Source organism: Lemur catta, chromosome 22 (assembly GCF_020740605.2).
Source record: "Lemur catta isolate mLemCat1 chromosome 22, mLemCat1.pri, whole genome shotgun sequence".
Lineage (NCBI taxonomy): Eukaryota > Metazoa > Chordata > Mammalia > Primates > Lemuridae > Lemur > Lemur catta.
In genome coordinates this window covers 4999345-5016874 of record NC_059149.1, presented here as the reverse complement: position 1 = coordinate 5016874, position 17530 = coordinate 4999345, and the positions used below count along the sequence as shown (strand labels likewise).

Here is a 17530-nt window from a genome sequence, read left to right as displayed (position 1 = left end):
GTGGGGGTGTGTTGGATGTTGAGTTACAGGGTTTTGTTCTGGTTTCCTGCTTCCCTCTGCTCTAAATTATGAAGTTGTTTATGTCTTAGGCTTAGTTTGATTTGTTTTACTTTGAATTTGACATGACTTTTCTCAAGTAAAAGTCATTCTTATGCTTCAAAGGCTAAGTTATCACTTTAAAAATATTGGCTTTGCATTTTTGTTCTTAAAAAAATGATTTACAAGAACAAAAATAACTGTAAGAAATGAAGTACTTACTTGAGTTTGGATACAAGCCTAAAGTTCGTTTCTAATGAAAAAGCCTTTAGTTGTGTGGAACCTGGTTTTCGTTCGGTGTTTAAACGCTGAGTGCCGAAATTCATTGCACATTTGGAATGGTCAAAGCAGATCACCCGGTTAAGTCTGGTGGGTCCATGTGGTGTCTGAGTCAAAGTGGGATCCCTGAGCCAGCAGCACCCAGCATCACGTGGTAACTGGGCGAAAGTACAGATTCTCAGGCCCAGTCCTGGACCCGCCGAGTGACAAACGCTACAGCCCAGCAGTCTGCATGCCAGCAGGGCCCGCCACTTGCCGCAGCGCAAGAACCTCTGCTGCACTGGCTCTTTCCCCGTAAACAAACATTGCTACCTCGTTACGGTTCTTACGGAATGGCTGCTCTTAAAAGTTCTAACTACCAACCTTTATTCACTGGTTTTTACCAGCAAATGGATTTTCAAACCAAACCAGACCGGGTTTCTGGCTTCCCTGGAGCAGGTCTGTACCTGAGACATGGCGGCCCCTCCACCTCGTTCTCTTCCTCCTCTCCCTCCGCCTCTTCTGCCTCCCTCTCCTCCTCTTCCTCCTCCACTTGCAGCTGCTTCTGATCCGGTTTCAGGGATATGGGAGGTCAGCAGCCCACAGCCCTGGGTTGGCTTTGTCCTCAGGGTCTCCGTGTTCCGTGTCGTGCTCGTGCAGCGCGAGCCGTGGAGAGGCCAGAAGTTGCACCGCACCGATTCCTAGTCCTGGATCAGGGAAGCCTGGGGTGAGAAGAGTCTCTAGTTATGACCGAGGGCTGGATTCAAGACAGAGTGATTTAAATTCACTTTTTTCTCAGACATATTATGAACAAACCCTAGTTTGAGAAAGCTGGTACTACATGTAAAAAAAAATCCTACTTATAGAGCACGTTAGGAAATAGGACTTTTTATTTCAAAAGAATGCTTCATTTTCTTAAATAAGTTGCTTCAGGATTCCTGTTACATGGGTAACTCCTCTCGTGCTTTGATGATGTTGATCTAAAACAAAAAACATAACAGAAACTAGTAACATAGTTATCAGGTAAGAAAGATAGTAAAGACTAATTCTGCAAAGGAGAATTAGTGTGTGTGTTACCGTGGGAAGATATCTGCAACATGTTATTATGTGACAAGTGAAACCACAGAGTAGTGTGATTCTGCTTCTGCTTTAAAAAAACGGAAAAAAAGAAACCCTTGCAGACACTCTGTTCTACACAGTGCTTGTACCTAGAAGATGCCTGGGAGGGTGGGCACCCAGGAGTTACCGCTGTTCCTCTGGGCAGGGGCTCCAGCGGGAGGGTGGTGAGGGACGCTGCTGTGGGTGCGTCGTGCGGTGGGCATGGTGCTGCTGGCACAGTCGCAGTGAGCATGTGTTATTTATAAAGTTAAGATGAGAGAGAAATCTGTGCTGTGAGTCAGTGAGAAGGAAGGTCGTTGGGGGGGATGGGAGTGTGGGTGTGAGGAGACTAACATGGCTAAAGCCTTATTGGTTCATAAGTTTTACTCATTTTATAGATTCCAACAATGAGTGTTGTATGTTGAAGACAAGGGGTACAATAAAGGATGACAGTGGTGACTCTGCATTTTTATAAAAAGTTCTATGTATTTCTTTCCTTACGTGACTTGAATATTCTTCTGATCTTTTGGGGATTTGGAATAGAATTGTAAAGATGCTTGAGGTTAGACCTAAATCACTACTCATTGTACTCTGCTGCTCAGAAAAAGAAAAGAGCTTGAGATGAAAGGCCTTTAGTGGCTGGAGCCGAGAGCTGGGATCCAGAGCTCCCAGCGCTGGTTCCTGGCAGCCACTTTTGGCTGAGCGAACGGAGCATTCAAGCAGTGCCCTACTTTGTCACCGCAGAGTGAGATGACGTGCCATGGCTTACTGCCCTCTCTAGGGTAATTATTTGGAAACAATTTGAGATCCGCACCAAGAAGACAAATCAATGCAAAGCACTTTTGTCAAAAATTTTGTGATGGATAAGTCAGTCTTGAGTTTTTAGAAGAAAAAGGTTTTGCCTTAGATGCACATTGACTGATGCAGGTACTTCTCTGTGCTGAATCTCTGTGCTGAATTGTTTTTTATCTGTGAAACTAGGTGTTATGTATTTAGTGCAGTTCGGAGCTGTGTAACGTAATGTCAGTTTGCATTTTTATATGTAGGATTTAAAAGTAAATCCTTGTGTTCTCCCCATGCTCTGTTAAACCATTAAACTGCTGGAAGCGACTTAGAGCCCTGTCCGCATTCTGCTCCCGCGGCTGCTCGCTGCCCGGAACAGCCGCTCTCCCGCGCCCTCCTCAGCGCTGCCCGCAGTGGCACGCTTCTCCCCTGCTTTCCCTTCTTGTTCTCATGCCTGGGAAGGTGACTTTGGAGCTGTCTGGCCATTTCACAGGCCACATCCATAGCGGGGGCCGGTGTGGTGGCAGAGGCACAAAGGGCAGGTGACGCTGTGTCCAACCAGCTAAGCAAAGGATGGGAAGCCCCGTGCCTGACCCCAGTCCCTCCCTTCTGGCGTTGGTCCTGGCCCTCCGGGTCCACATGGCCCTGCTGGGGAGCATGAAGGGCACTTGGAAGGAGTGCGGGTGCAGCCCTTCTCCGCTTTTGCGTCTGGCCCTGCTCAGCATGGACAGGAAAAAACAGGGCCTCATAGCAAAAGTGTTCACTTGTTTTACTTTTTTTATCTTTTTTTCTTGAGACAGAGTCTCACTCCGTTGCCTGGGCTACAGTGCTGTGGCATCGGCCTCGCTCACAGCAACCTCAAACTCCTGGGCTCAATTAATCCTCCTGCCTCAGCCTCCCGAGTAGCTGGGACTACAGGCACGAGCCACCATGCCTGGCTAATTTTTTCTGTATATATATTTAGTTGTCCATGTAATTTCTTTCTATTTTTAGTAGAGACGGGGGTGGGGGTTCGCTCTTGCTCAGGCTGGTCTCGAACTCCTGAGCTCAAACGATCCACCTGCCTCGGCCTCCCAGAGTGCTGGGATTACAGGCGTGAGCCACCGCGCCCGGCCGGTTCTCTCATTTTAAAAAATATGTGTCTCAAGTTGTTTCTCTCTCCCTGCAGTAGGGCGGGGCTGCCTCTCTCAGATCAGGCTAAGTCAGTGAAGCCAAAAGCAGCACAATTAACAGTTTTATCATCAACAAAACCACAAAGGAAAAAGGGAAAACCTCTTAAAACACCATGCTTTGAAGCCGTAAGAGTGGTTGGCATTGGTGCGAGTTTGACGTTGGAATTGAACACTGACCACTCAGGTTGGCAAGAAGCAGCTGCAGGGGGATTGTTCGTCACGCGTGCAAACATGACGGTAGATGGCAGAAGCCGGGAAGCCACGGCCACAGGCACGGCCAGGGAGGGCAGCCGAGGGGTCGCACGGGCAGCTCTCGGCTTCAGTGCAGGCGCAGAGGCTGCAGCCGGGAGGCGGGCCCAGCGCGCAGCCGCCCGCCAGAGCCGGCGTTCGGGTGGGACAAAGTGCCTGTCCTCCCCTGGCGACCTCTGAGCTGTAACTGAGCGAGGCGATGCTGGGCTTTTGTGTTTCATTTATATACATCAATTCCAACTCTATAGTATTAGCTACCTATTCTTTAACCTCTTACACCCATCCAAATGTTTACTGGTACCTTAGCTGAGTAACTTTGAGCTGGTTTGTATGTATAAAATGGTTAGCCATATAACTAAGCCTGTATCATTAAACCTTTATTTAAAGTAAGAGCAAAGTTTTAAATAGTTTACTTCTTTAAATTAAAAAAATTGTTTTTAATAATTTACAAAAGTGGCATTCTTATTGTGTATTTTAGAAGTTACCAGTACCATTCCGATTTCCCCTCTCTGTAGAGACATTGGAAACCATTGTGTCTTTCCAGACCTTTTCTATATGTTCACACATACGGCAGGAGTCGGGGTGTTTTCTTTTGTGAACATAAATTGGGTCATGCTGTGCAGCGTCACACAGCTGCCTGGATTACTTCTTGGATTTGGGGCCACTTACCGCGTCAGTACATATGGGCCGATCGCATTTTTATGGCTGTGTGCTATAATTATTTCACATTTCCATAATGATGCCTATATTCGTTGTCCTGCAGATTCTTACTATTAATAGTAATGTGTGGTGGGTATTCTTGTACGTATATCTGTGTGTTCATGCCTGAGTCACGCTGTGAACCTGTGAACGTGTGTGAAACGTGCCTGCTACCGCCAGTGACAGCAGAGACACCAGAGTCAGAGTGTTGACCTCTGGCAACGTTAGTTACGGTGCTGGGAACAGAAGACGTTCCTGAACCATGCGCACGTCCACCCTTTCGTTGGTTAATATAATTGCTACTTAGTGTGCATGATTGGATTTTAATGAAAAGTCTTTCTACATTGTAATTCCATAAATTGATGCTTCAAAGAAGAATTAAGTTGGATGGTCAGTGACCTTTTAAAATATTTCTGTTTCTCAGCTGATTCCAAAAAAGGTTTGTGCGTGTGGTCAGGGTGTCATGTCCATTTAAGGCTGGGCTGCTGACTGCTGAGAGACCAGAGAGGCAGCGGTCCCCAGGCTGGGGAGTGGCTATGTAGACATTGAGATAATGCGTCAATGGCGTTAATCTCAACTTAATACGACGTTCGTGCTCAATTGGCAAAATTGTAATAATTAGCTTACTAACCAGTTTAAGCACATATTCTTAAGACATAGTATGTCTTAAACACATAGCTTTCTACCCCAAAAAGCATGGCCTGTTTTTTTGGTTGAGAGGTTTATTACAAAATCCGGGTGATTAGTTCTAGATTCGGGGATCCACTGCTCTGGGGCCTGACCTCTCGGAAGGAACCCAGTGACAAGGCCACCGTTTGTTTTTCCCTCCAGTGCTGGGCCTGGTCCTGCCCACGTGGGCCATCGTGCTCATTTCCTTCGGTGTCGCTCTCCTGTTCGCCTGTTTCGTGTGGCTCTTTGTGTGTCCGTGGATGCGGAGGAAAATAGCAGGTATGGGCTGTTTTGTTCTTATGATTCACAAAAATGCTCCTGATTCCTGAGACTTCACAAGTAATGCACAGTTATCTTTACTGATGGAGGAGGTGGAGTGTGGCCAACCCTGGAGTGTGCACTGAGACACACGCCCACATGCCTGTGGGCTTCTGGCTGCTTCCTGGCTTGAGCTTTAAGCTTGATAACGTGTGACCCAGGTGAGCAGTGAGGTCCTAGTTACCATGGCTAACTGGCAGTCAACTATGCAGTCAAGTTCTACCAGCCTGGTAAAAACATTGGTCTGCAGGGAAATGCAAATTAGCACCACAATGAGACATCATTTCACACCCACAAGAATGGCTAAAAGTAAAAAGCCCAGTAATTCCAAGTGTTGGTAAAGAAAAATATTAGAACTCTCATACATTTATGCTGAAATGTAAACAGTAGAACCACTTTGGAAATTTGTTTAGTTAGTACTTTCTTTATGAAGTTAGCCATACACTTACCGTGTGGCTCAATCATTTCACTCCTGGTATTTCTCCAAGAGAAAGGAAACCATATGTTCATAAAAAAGACTTGTATATGAATCTTTTAGTCGTAATAGCCAAAAACTGGGAAAAACCCCAGTGTCTGTCAGCAGGATAACCAAACCGTGGTGAATTCATACAACAGCAGGTACTCGGCAGGAGAGTAGCGACTGGGAGACACGACAGCAGCAGTGAACGTCACAGCCGTGTGTTGAGCCGGAGAAGCCAGACACAGAAGAGTGCTGCACTGTATGATTCCATTTTTCATAAAGTTCCCTAAATTCTCCATTAAATGTTTTATGGAATTTTCCAGAACATGTGAGAACAGGCAAGATGAATCTGTAGTGAGAGGCCCCGCCGGCCCGCGGCGGGCGGGGCTGAGGGAGAGGGCAGAGGGCACAGCCGGTCTTTGTCCCCGGGGAGGGCCTGCGGGTGTGCTCGCCTGCCACGGGCCGTCCGCCTGTGCGTTAGGATGTGTGCGTTTTATTGTGTGTATGATACCCCAATAAAAACAGTTTTCAAAAAGAAGAATATGGCTTTGAAATCAGCCAGGGCTGTTTTCCTCCGACCAGCAACATAATTGAATTCCAAGACTTCAAGCCACATGCTTTCACAGGGCTCTCAAAAAAAAAAAGAGAAATATTTTCATTTGTCCTCAGAATGTGCTTCATGATTCAATATGTGTCTATCTGGAGTTGAAAATCTATGTTTCAAAGAAGATCAAAATAAATGAGATATATTGCATTCATGAATTGGAAGACTCAATAGAGTCAAGTTGTTGGTTCTTCTCAAGTTGATTTATAGACTTAGCACAATTTAAATAAAAATCCCAGCAGGATATTGTGTAGATTTGCACATGCTACTGTTAAAATTAATGTGGAAAGCCAAAGGAACTAGAGTAGCCAAAACAATTTTGAAAAAGAAGAATAAAGTTGGAGGACTCAGAGCACCTGGCTTTAAGACTTACTAGAAAGCCACCAGATAATGTGGTATTGGGAAGAGAGAGACACACAGATGAATGGAACAGAGTGGAGTCCAGAAATAGACCCACACAAATGTGGCAAGTGGAGTTTTGACAAAGGGATAAGGGCAGTTCAGTGGGGAAAGGATAATCTTTTAAACAAACGGTGCTAGAACACTTGGATGTCCGTATGCCAACAAAAGAACCTTAACCTAAACCTTATACCTTATTTTAAAAAATTAACTCAAAATTCATCATAGATCTATTAAATCTAAAATAAAAAACAATAAGACTTTTAGGGGAAAAAAATAAGGGAAAGCTTTTGTGACCTTGGATTAAACAAAATTTTTGGACATGACACCAAAAACATCTGTAAAAGAAGAAACTGATAAATTGTACTTCATCAGAATTAAGAACTATTGGTCTATGAGAAAACACTATTAAGAGAATGAAAAGACAAGCTACAGATTGGGAGAAGGTATTTGCAAATCCCATGTCTGGCAAAGGACTTGTATTCAGAATAGATAAAGAAATTTTAGAAAACAAACAACTCAGTTAAAAAATGAGCAAAATATTAATAGACACTTCACAAAAGAAGATATCTGAATGGCAAAAAAGTCTATGAAAAAGCGCTCAACATTATTAATCATCAGGGAAGTGCAAATTAAAATCACAATGAAATATTACTGCGCACCTATGTGAATGGCTTTTAGAAAAACTGACAATACTAAATGCTGACAAGGATGCAGAGCAACTGGAACTCTCATGCATGCTGGTGGGATTGCCAAGCGGTACAGGGAAGCAGTTTGGCAGTTTCTTATATGGTTAAATATACACTTGCCATAAACACACTCTTGACCATGAAAAATAAAACATTTCCCTAGAAAAATGAAGGCTTCAATTTACACAAAAATCTGTACATGAATGTTTATAGCACCTTTATTAGCAATCGCCAAAAACTGGCAACAACCTAGATTGTCCGCAGAATACATAAACCGTGGTGCATTCACACATCGGTCGCAGCTCGGCCGTGAAAGGGCTCAAACTATTGGTGCATGTCACAACATGGATGATCTCAAAGGTGCTATGCTGAATAAGGAGCCAGTCTCGAAAACCAGCATACTTCATTATTTATATGACTTTCTGAAAAAGGCAGAACTACAGGGACAGAAACCAGATCAGTGGGTTCCAAGGTCAGGACTAGGCAGAGTCTGACGCAGGCGGATCTGGGGAGACAATGGCACTCTTCCGTATCCTGATGATGCTGTGCCTACACGAGTGTTGTGAAACTCAGGACTGTCCACACCTACAAAGTAAGTTTACTGCATATAAATTGTAAAACAAATAGCTTTTAAAATCCACATGAATGCATACGACTTCAAGCTCATGTTGAAGCCACATCATAATGGATTAAAAACCAGCTTCTTCCTCTCTTGTGAAGCTACTTCTGCTCCGTGCTGAGAGTGTCCCCTCACATGTCATGCAGAGCACCAGCTTCAGAGGAAGCCGCCCACACATACTGTTTGTCTGACTTAACCCTGTGGGAGTGATAAAGTACACTTAAATGCTTCCATTTTTGAACACTTTTCCTAATGGCTAAACCTTAATGTCAAATGAACCTTAAAATCTGTACCTTCCAGCTTTAGGCTCGAATGTCACAGCAGAAATGGACACTGTTCCCCATTTTGGGGGACGTTTTTTGTATATATTTCTGTATATTTTGATATTTCCATATACTTCCTGTTTTATTATTTTATGTACAGACTAGTGGTTAAGGGCACGGACCACAGAGACGACCTGCCTGCATTGGCTTGGTTCTGTCTGCCCCATGTCACCTGTGTGACCTTGGGCTAATGAATTAATCTCTCTGTGCCTCAGTTCACTCGTTAATAAAATGGAAAAAATAATAATATACCTGTCTTGTGTAAATGTTAATTTTTGTTATTATCATCTTTATGAATATTAATCTTCTCTCATTGATTATAAGCACCTTGAGTTCAGAGATCTTTATGTACTTTTTTTTTTTTTGCATTCCCTGTAGTATATAACAGATTTAGTTTTGAAAATCTGTACATTTGACCATCTAGGTAGATACAGAGCTAGATAGAGATGGAGATTATATGTGAGCATCCGCAGAGGAACTGAGAAGTTTTGTTTCCATCTCAGCTCTGTAGGTGAGAGCTCAGCAATTTGCCCAGGATAATTTGCAAGCAGCAAGACAATTAAATTAGCAGCACCATGTATCAGATTTGATTAAAAAGAATACCACTGAGCTTTAAAACAGCTTTTTCAAAATGCCTTGATTCTTTTTAAAGTAAAGGATTTTTAAAAGTAAGTAGCATCTCCCTGTTCCTTTTGAGGAAGAGACTTTGCTTGTTTGAAAAAAATCTGAGACCAATAATTTATTGACCAGAAGGAAACCAAACATTGTAACAGTATCTACAAAGATAAAAAGAATAAACATTTCCATGATTCTGAGGTTAGCTTAAGAAAATAGAAGGCCAATCTAGATGGTTGTAGATTCTCAGAACATTAGCCCTGGAAGGAACCTTGGTCATAAAACCTAACCCTCTTTTTCTGTTGTTTTTGGATGTGATTACTTGGGCCCTAAACTTCCATCTTTTCCTCATTGGCCAAATTTTTTGGCTAGGGTTTTCTGGATAATTGATTGAACTTTCCACTTTATTTTCTCTATCTAGCTATAATTTTTTGTGTGTGTATGTCCAAAGTAAGTACTAAAGTTTAAAGATATATGTTCCTTTTTTATATTTATTTTTCAATAAGAAGGATTATCTTCCAAAATTCTCAGTTCTGGCTATATTTTCTTTAGGTAAATTACAAAAAGAAGGTGCTTTATCTCAAGTCTCTGATGAAAGCCTCAGTAAAGCTCAGGAAGTGGAGTCGCCAGTATTTAAAGAGCTGCCAGGTGCCAAGGCTCACGATGACAGTGTAATCCCACTCACGGGGCCAGCGGGGGAGACGGCCGGGACCTCGGGAGCCACATCCGTGGGGAGCCACCCCCGGGCCGCGTACGGTAAGACACACCTGGAGAGCCCGGGTTATGTGGGGGCCCAGAGAAGTTCCCCAGGGGAGAACCAGCCCTGCCTGGGGGTGCAAAGTCTGGTTTTAATGCACAGTTTTATGTTTTGAGAAAACCCCGGGGCCGAAGAGGCCTCAGGAGCCCACAGGAGCCCACCCCGCAGTCAGCAGGTCAGGCCCACTCTCGTCCTGGGCTTTTCTCCCAAGAGCTATTTATAGTCTCGTCAGAGGCGCCAGGGGCCACCCACCGCGGGCACTGCGCGAGCAGCTCTTTCTGCTGCAGGCCTGCCGGGATGCGGAGGACCGGTTTACCCGCTTTACTAGGGATGCCTTCCTCACAGGGGATGGGAAGAGAGAGCTAAAATTGTAACGAAGGAGACGGGCCTGCCACAGAATCCCAGAAACCTTGGAAAGCATCCAGAGCATCCTGGGAGTGTCCTTTAGCCTCCTAACGTTCGTGGACACACCCAAGCCTGCCCGGGCGGCTCCCACCTCTCGGCCAGGTGGGGCCCTGGCACCTGCCTGCCACCGGTGTGATCTCAGACATGGCCCGAAGAAAGCAAATGAATTTTGCTCCAGTGGTCTGACAGATCCTGCCTTTGACAGACATGATTGACCTTTTAAGAAGCACCTAGAATATCTGTCTCATGTGAAGTGAGTTTTGTCTCAAATATGAGATTTTTCTAAACTAAGTTTCTTATAACAGGGGTCCCCAACCTATGGTGAGTTGTATAATTATTTCATTATGTATTACACTGTCATAATAATAGAAATAAAGTGCACAATAAATGTAATGTGCTTGAATCATCCCGAAACTGTCCTGGTCATTGGAAAAATTGTCTTATATGAAAATGGTCCCCTGGTGCCAAAAAGGTTGGGGACCACTGCCTTACAAGGATCCTCCCTTCATGGGTACTGAGAGAAGAAAGAGCACTGGAGCCATTTCTGGAAAACACTTTTTAGCAGGACTTAACATCTTTTTTAAAATACCATGTTATTGGTTTTGTCCTTTCATTGTATGTTTCCAAGTTTCTTTTGTTTCATTAATTTAACCATATCACCTGCCCTTTATAGTCAATTTAGAAAATGAAGTATTTGGGAAAAAAGTAAAATCATTCATAATCCAGCCTTCCCAAGAGAAATTCCATTAAATGGTAGGAAGTCTTTCCTTCCAGACACGGTTTGGATCCAAAAGGCTAGAAAATGAGACTTTTCTTAACCCGTTCCAGGAAGGGCCCTGTCCATGACTCACGGCTCTGTGAAGTCGCCGGTCTCCAACGGCACCTTCGGCTTCGACGGGCACACGAGGAGCGACGGGCACGTGTATCACACCGTGCACAAGGACTCGGGGCTCTACAAGGACCTGCTGCACAAGATCCACGTGGACAGGGGCCCCGAGGAGAGGCCGGCCCAGGACAACAGCTACAGGCTTCTGCGCCGCAACAACAGCTACACCTGCTACACGGCGGCCATCTGCGGGATGCCCGTGCACGCCACCTTCAGGGCTGCCGACTCATCCGCGCCCGAGGACAGCGAGAAGCTGGTGGGGGACACGGTGTCCTACTCCAAGAAGAGACTCCGCTATGACAGCTACTCGAGCTATTGCAACGCCGTGGCGGAGGCTGAGATCGAGGCCGAGGAGGGCGGCGTGGAGATGACGCTGGCGGCGGAGCTGGCGGGGCCCGGCCGGCCGCGCGAGGACCCGGCGGAGGAAGAGAAGGAGGAGAAGGACACGGCCGAGGTCCACCTCCTGTTCCACTTCCTGCAGGTCCTCACCGCCTGCTTCGGATCCTTTGCGCACGGCGGCAACGACGTGAGGTAGGTGCGTTCGTGCGTCGGCGGGGTGGGGGGTCCCGGCCGCGGGAGTCGCCGGTTCGTCCTTGGGGGGGGGGGTGCGAGACGGTGGACAGACGCACGTGTCGTGCGGACCGTGATAAATGGCCGAGGGAGAAGGAAGGGGAGGGTGGCTGGAGCCTGGGGTGGCGGCGTGACCTCCGCCACCCGGGGAAGGGCCCTCGGCACGGTGCGAGCGGGGACGGCAGGCGCGGGCGGGGACGGCAGGCGCAGGCCCGGGCGTGTCGCGTGCGCTCAGGGAAGAACGCGGAGGCCGCAGAGGGGCCGGGCCTGCCTGGGGCTCGCGGGCGTGTGACACGGAAGGGAGCGTCTACCCGCGAGGGGCCTGAGCGGCGGCCGCCACGGTGCGCGGGTGGTGGGGCCGCGTGGCTTCTGTTTTGAGCCGAGACTGGGCAGAGGCAAGGACGTGCGGAGGCCATGGGGCGACCGCAGCAATGCAGGGGCAGCGGGGCCAGGAGGAGGCGGAAGCCGGACTGGAGCCAACAGAGTGCGCTGACGGGGCGGCAGTGGCAGTGGCAGTGGCAGTGGCAGTGGCGTGAGGAGAAGCGGCGGAGTCCAGCCGCTCTGGCCCCAGCACTTCGCAGAACACAGTCGCCGTTTCTCAGGGAGGGCGACCGACTGGGCTGGGGCAGAGAAGCTTGTGGACGTGTGATGTGTGAGATGCTGTGACATGCAGGTGACAAGCTGAGCAGACAGCAGGCTGTGTGCACCTGGGTACAGGGAGTGGTCGGGCCACGAGACAGATGCGGGACTCCGCTGTGGCAGAGCCGGGGATACCGAGGGAGGCTCCTGAGCAGCGAGGCGAGAAGGCGGGGAGCTGCGTGCTCGGCGCACCCGGCGTCCAGGGCTGCGGGGACGGGAAGGAGACAGCAAGGATATGTGTCGAACCAAGAAGTTACAAGAACTTTCTAGAAGCTGATTTTTCATGTCCATTTAGCAGTAACCTGGAAGCTGACACTTGTGTACCCTTAAATCTTTTTTCTATTCATTCAAAAATTTGTAACTTGTTACTAAAAGGTGTTTTCAAAACCAAAACACAGCCCAGCCTTGGTGGCTCACACCTATAATCCCAGCACTTTAGGGAGGCCAAGGCAGGAGGATCACTTGAGGCCAGGAATTTGAGACTAGTCTGGACAACATAACGAGACACCATCTCTACAAAAAAATAGTAAGAAAAAAATTATCCAGGCGTGGTGGTGAGCACCAGTAGTCCCAGCTACTCGGGAGGCTGAGGCAGGAGGATCACTTGAGCCCAGGAGTTGGAGGCTACAGTGAGCTGTGATCACACTGCTGCACTCCAGCCTGGGCAGCAGAGTGAGACCATCTCAGAAACAAAAACCAAAACCAAAAAAAAAAAAAAAAAAAGAACTGCAAACAAAGTATTAAACTTTTAGGCTGGTAATTTATCAGCTTTCCATTCATTCGTTTGTGTAGTCAGTCAGCAAACATTCATTGAGCACCTACTGTATGCCTGGTAGTGTATAAGGCTCCAGAGCTAGAGAGGTGAATAAGACATGGGGTGCAGCCAAGGGGCGCTGTGTCTGAGGAGGGAGCTGGGCTCTGGGTGCATACAGCGTGGGGCACAGGGAAGAACTTCCAGGGAGAGGTGACGTTGCCACGGGGTCTTGGAAGCCTAACAGGAGTGTGTCAGGCTGGGCGTTTTTGTGTAGAGGGAGTGTGACATATTTAACCTCCCCGGCCTTGTGTCCTCACCTATGAAACAGGGAAGGCAGCACCCCCTGCAGAACTGCTGTGAGAAGGAAGCAGTGTGTGAGAAGCACCTAGAACCTGGGGGCAGGGGGCAGGGGGCAGGCACACGCAGCCCCAGCCACCCGCAGTGCAAGGGAGGTGTGAGGTCAGCAGGGCGGGAGTCTGGTGGGAGCAGTGCCCGTCAGGACGGGCTGGCGCCGTGGTCACACTGGAGACGGGAGGACGGGGGTGTTCAGGAGGGGCGTGCAGAGCCCGGGAGGCCGCTGCTGGGGAGGGTCACTTCCCAGGCTGGGCTCCCTGGGTGAGATGATCGTTGGGCTGCGCAGCTGGACAAACCCCAGTGCCTGAGCACTTTCCTTCAGTGGCGTCTTTAATACCAGTGACAAGGCTCAGCGCCGCTTGGGGGCTCCCGGCTTCCCCGCTTCCCCGCTGCGTGAGGCAAAGCAGCCTGTTGACAGTGGGCTCTTTCCACTAAGCCCGATGACAGTGTGGCAGGCATCTGCAAAGGGAGTGTCAGGACAGGGTGGGTGTGACCCTCCAGCACCGGCCCCACCAGCCAGCCACACACCCGGGCCTGGCTCTGCAGGAAGCAGAGCCCTTCTCACTAACTGTGTAGCCCTGGACGAGTCACTTTCCCAAAGCCTCAGTTTCCCAACCTGTCGACTAGGGGTAAAACAAGCACCAACCTCATGGAGTTTCCACGAAGATTCTATGAGCAACTTTGTAGACCGTGCCAGGACAGTGCTCCTCGAATACTCAGTATCTACACATTGTCACCATGACTGTTGCTGTCATGTGGGGCTGATGTTTCTTCCAAATCAGGAAAATGTTCAATTGTCATCTTTTTGTTGCCCAGTTGTGACTCTCCACGGGTTGCCATGCACTGTGTACCCACATGCAGCTGCAGTTCTGCTCTGTGTTGAAGAATTCTTGTCACCGGACAGGCCTGGGCATCCCATGTTCTCCTCAGCATCATCTGTCTCCATGTTATTTTATCTGCTGCCCCCACACCACCCCATTTCCTCTTCCTCCTCATAAACAGTTCTTGTTTTTTTAGAGACAGAGTCTCACTCTGTCACCCAGGCTGGAGTACATTGGCTTGATCACAGCCCACTGAGCCTTGAACTTCTGGGCTCCAGTGATCCTCCTGCCCCAGCCTCCAAAGTAGCTGGGACTACAGGCGCCACCACTACACACAGCTAATTTTTTAAATTTTTATAGAGACGGGGTCGCGCTATGTTACCCAGGCTGGTGTCAAGGGATCCTCCTGCCTCAGCCTTCCAAAGTGCTGGGATTACAGGTATGAGCTACTAAGCCTGGACAAAAATTCTTTTTTTTTTTTTTTTTTTTTTTTTTTTGAGACAGAGTCTCACTCTGTTGCCCGGGCTAGAGTGCTGTGACGTCAGCCTAGCTCACAGCAACCTCAAACTCCTGGGCTCAAGTGATCCTCCTGCCTCAGCCTCCCGAGTAGCTGGGACTACAGGCATGTGCCACCATGCCCAGCTAATTTTTCTGTATATATTTTTAGTTGTCCAGATCATTTATTGCTATTTTTAGTAGAGACGGGGTCTCGCTCTCGCTCAGGCTGGTCTTGAACTCCTGACCTCGAGCGATCCTCCCGCCTCGGCCTCCCAGAGTGCTGGGACGACAGGCGTGAGCCACCGCGCCCGGCCAACAAGAATTCTTTATTGAAGGCCTGGTACTGGTGGAGTGTTATAAATGTATGAATGGAGTCCCTGTCCTTTGGGAATTTAAACTCCAGTTAGGGAGATGAGAAAAACATATACATGGAAAAGTAAGAACACATCCAAAAACAGTATTTCAAGTGCAAAGGAAGAATCAGGACACTAACTGCTCCAGGTGACTAGAGCAATTACTTGCTTGCAGTCTGGGGACTGGTTTTGAGGTTTGGGGGCAGGGATGTCATCTGATAAAAGCTAAGTTCTAGACATAATAATAGGCCAGTGAAGAGCAGCCTCTGTGCACCCAGCAGAAGGTTAAGTTCACACGAGGCCTCGGTACGGAACAGCTTGTCCTCCTTCAGAACAGCCCCACAAGCCAGCTGAGCAGCATCTTTCAAAGACGAGACCTGAAGCTCAGAAACGTGAGGCTGCTTGCCCGGGATCGCACAGCTGGAGAGCAGCAGACTTGGAAGCCGGTTCTTCGTGACTCTCTGTCTACACAGCTGGGCTGGGGGAGCAGGCTGGGGCTAGAGACAGCCTGACAGTGCCCATGTTCAGGGACGGCCATGAGGGCTTGAGCCCACGCCCAGTCTTGCACCTGCCAGCAACGTTACCTTGGCCTCGGTTTCCCCACCAGTAGGGTAGAAGCGACAGTGCCCCATGTGCAGGGTGGTCGTGAGAAGGATTAGCAAAACCATTTGTGATCCCACAGTGTGGGGCCTGACAGGTCTGTCCAGACTGGTAGCCAATAGTGGTAGCAGGACAGAAATTTGCGGAAAAAGGAAAGAAAAAAAGCTCTTGGTTATTGTGTCCACTTCCTGTGATTTTTCAGTACTTTTTAAAAAAATAATAAATTACACACCTATTAGGATGGCTACTTTAAAAAAAAAAACAGAAAATAACAAATGTTGCAAGGATGTAGAGAAATTGAAGCCCTTGTGCACTAGTGACGGGAACGTAAAATGATGCGACCACTGTGGAAAACAGTACAGAGTTTCCTCAAAAAATTAAAAATAGAACTGTCATATGATCCGGCAGCCTTACTTCTGGGTACATGTGCAAAAGAATTGACAGCAGTCTCGGAGGGAGCTCTGTGCGCCCACGTTGAGACCCACCCTGCGGCTCATCGCCAGGAGGCGAGCGGCCGAGCTGTCTGTCAGCAGACGACAGCGCTGGGGACCGGACGTGGCTTCCGCGGCAGAGCTCCTCTCCCGGTCGGAGTCCGTCTTCTCAACCCCTGCCCCTACTTTCTCAACTGAGTTCATGGAATATCCTAAATTCCTGTTGTCATTTCAACAATGTTCACAGCATCTTTACCAGGAGTAGATTCCACCTCAAAAAACCACTTTTTTTGCTCATCTTTGAGAAGCAACTCCTCGTCTGTTCAGGTTTCCTCCTGAGATTGCGGTGATTAGCTCCCATCCCCAGGCTCCACTCTGTGATAGTCCTAGTTCTCTGGCTGCTGCCACCACATCTGCCGCTCCTTCCTCCTCTGAGGCCCTCAGCCCTCAAAGTCACCCGTGAGGGTTGCAGTCAGCTTCTCCCAGACTCCTGTTAATGTTGCTATCCGCTCCTCCTCCCATGAATCATGAATGTTCTTAATGGCACCTGGAATAGTGAACCCTTTCCAGAAGGTTTTGATTTACTTTGCCCAGATCCATCAGAGGAATCACTGTCGATGGCAGGCCTCGCCTTACAAAGTGTGTTGCTTAAATAATAAAACTTGCAAGTTGAAATCACTCATTGATCCGTGGGCTGCAGAACAGGTGTCCTGTCAGCAGCGAGAAAACAACACTCACCCCCTCGTGTGTCTCTGCCAGAGCTCTTGGCTGACCAGGGGCACTGTCAGTGAGCAGTAATACTTTGAAAGAAATCTTTTTTCCTGAGCAGCAGTGGGCTTAAAATAGTCAGGAAACCATTCTTTAAACAGATGTGCCGCTCTCTGAGCTTCGCTGTTGCGTCGCTAGGTCACAGGCAGAGGAGAGTTAACGTAGTTCCTGCGGGCCCTAGGATTTGCAGGATGGGAAGCGAGCATTGGCTTCCACTTAAAGTCACCACTGCACTAACCCCTAACGAGTCATTCTGTCCTTTGAAGCCAGGCATGGACTTCTCTTCTCTAACTATGAAAGTTCTAGATGGCATCTTCTTCCAGTGGAACGCCGTTTCATCTACAGTGACAATGTGTTATTGAGTGTAGCCGCCATAATAACTTGCCTTAATAGAGCTTCTGGGTAACTGGCAGCTTCTCCTTCAGCACCTGCGGCGTCACCTTGCACTTCTGTGGCATGGTGACGGCTTCTTTCCTTAGACCTCACGAACCAACCTCTGCCAGCTTCCAGCTTGTCTTCTGCAGCTGCCTCACCTCTCTCGGCCTTCATGAGATTGGCTTGCGCTCAAGGGAGTGTTGTGGCTGGTTTGATCTTCCGTGCAGACCACTCACACTTTGTCCCTCAGCAGTAAGGCTGTGTCACTTGCTTGTCATGCATACGCTCAGTGGCGTTTCTTCAGGAACCTTTCCTTTGCATTCACAAC

The 17530-nt window shown here is 48.1% G+C and overlaps 1 protein-coding gene across 16 annotated transcripts in view; it reads left to right on the top strand.

Annotated features, from left to right (window-relative positions):
- Nucleotides 1-17530, top strand: part of SLC20A2 (solute carrier family 20 member 2) — a 103955-nt gene that overhangs the window by 73407 nt on the left and 13018 nt on the right. For all 16 annotated transcript variants that reach the window (XR_006730940.1, XR_006730941.1, XM_045535704.1 and 13 more), the window contains 3 exons: nt 5127-5243; nt 9544-9747; nt 10982-11570. Coding sequence is in view for 14 of the 16 variants with exons in the window: in XM_045535704.1 (XP_045391660.1) it covers nt 5127-5243; nt 9544-9747; nt 10982-11570 (910 nt within the window). In the remaining 2 variants the exon portion in view is untranslated. The remainder of the gene's footprint in view (nt 1-5126; nt 5244-9543; nt 9748-10981; nt 11571-17530) is intronic.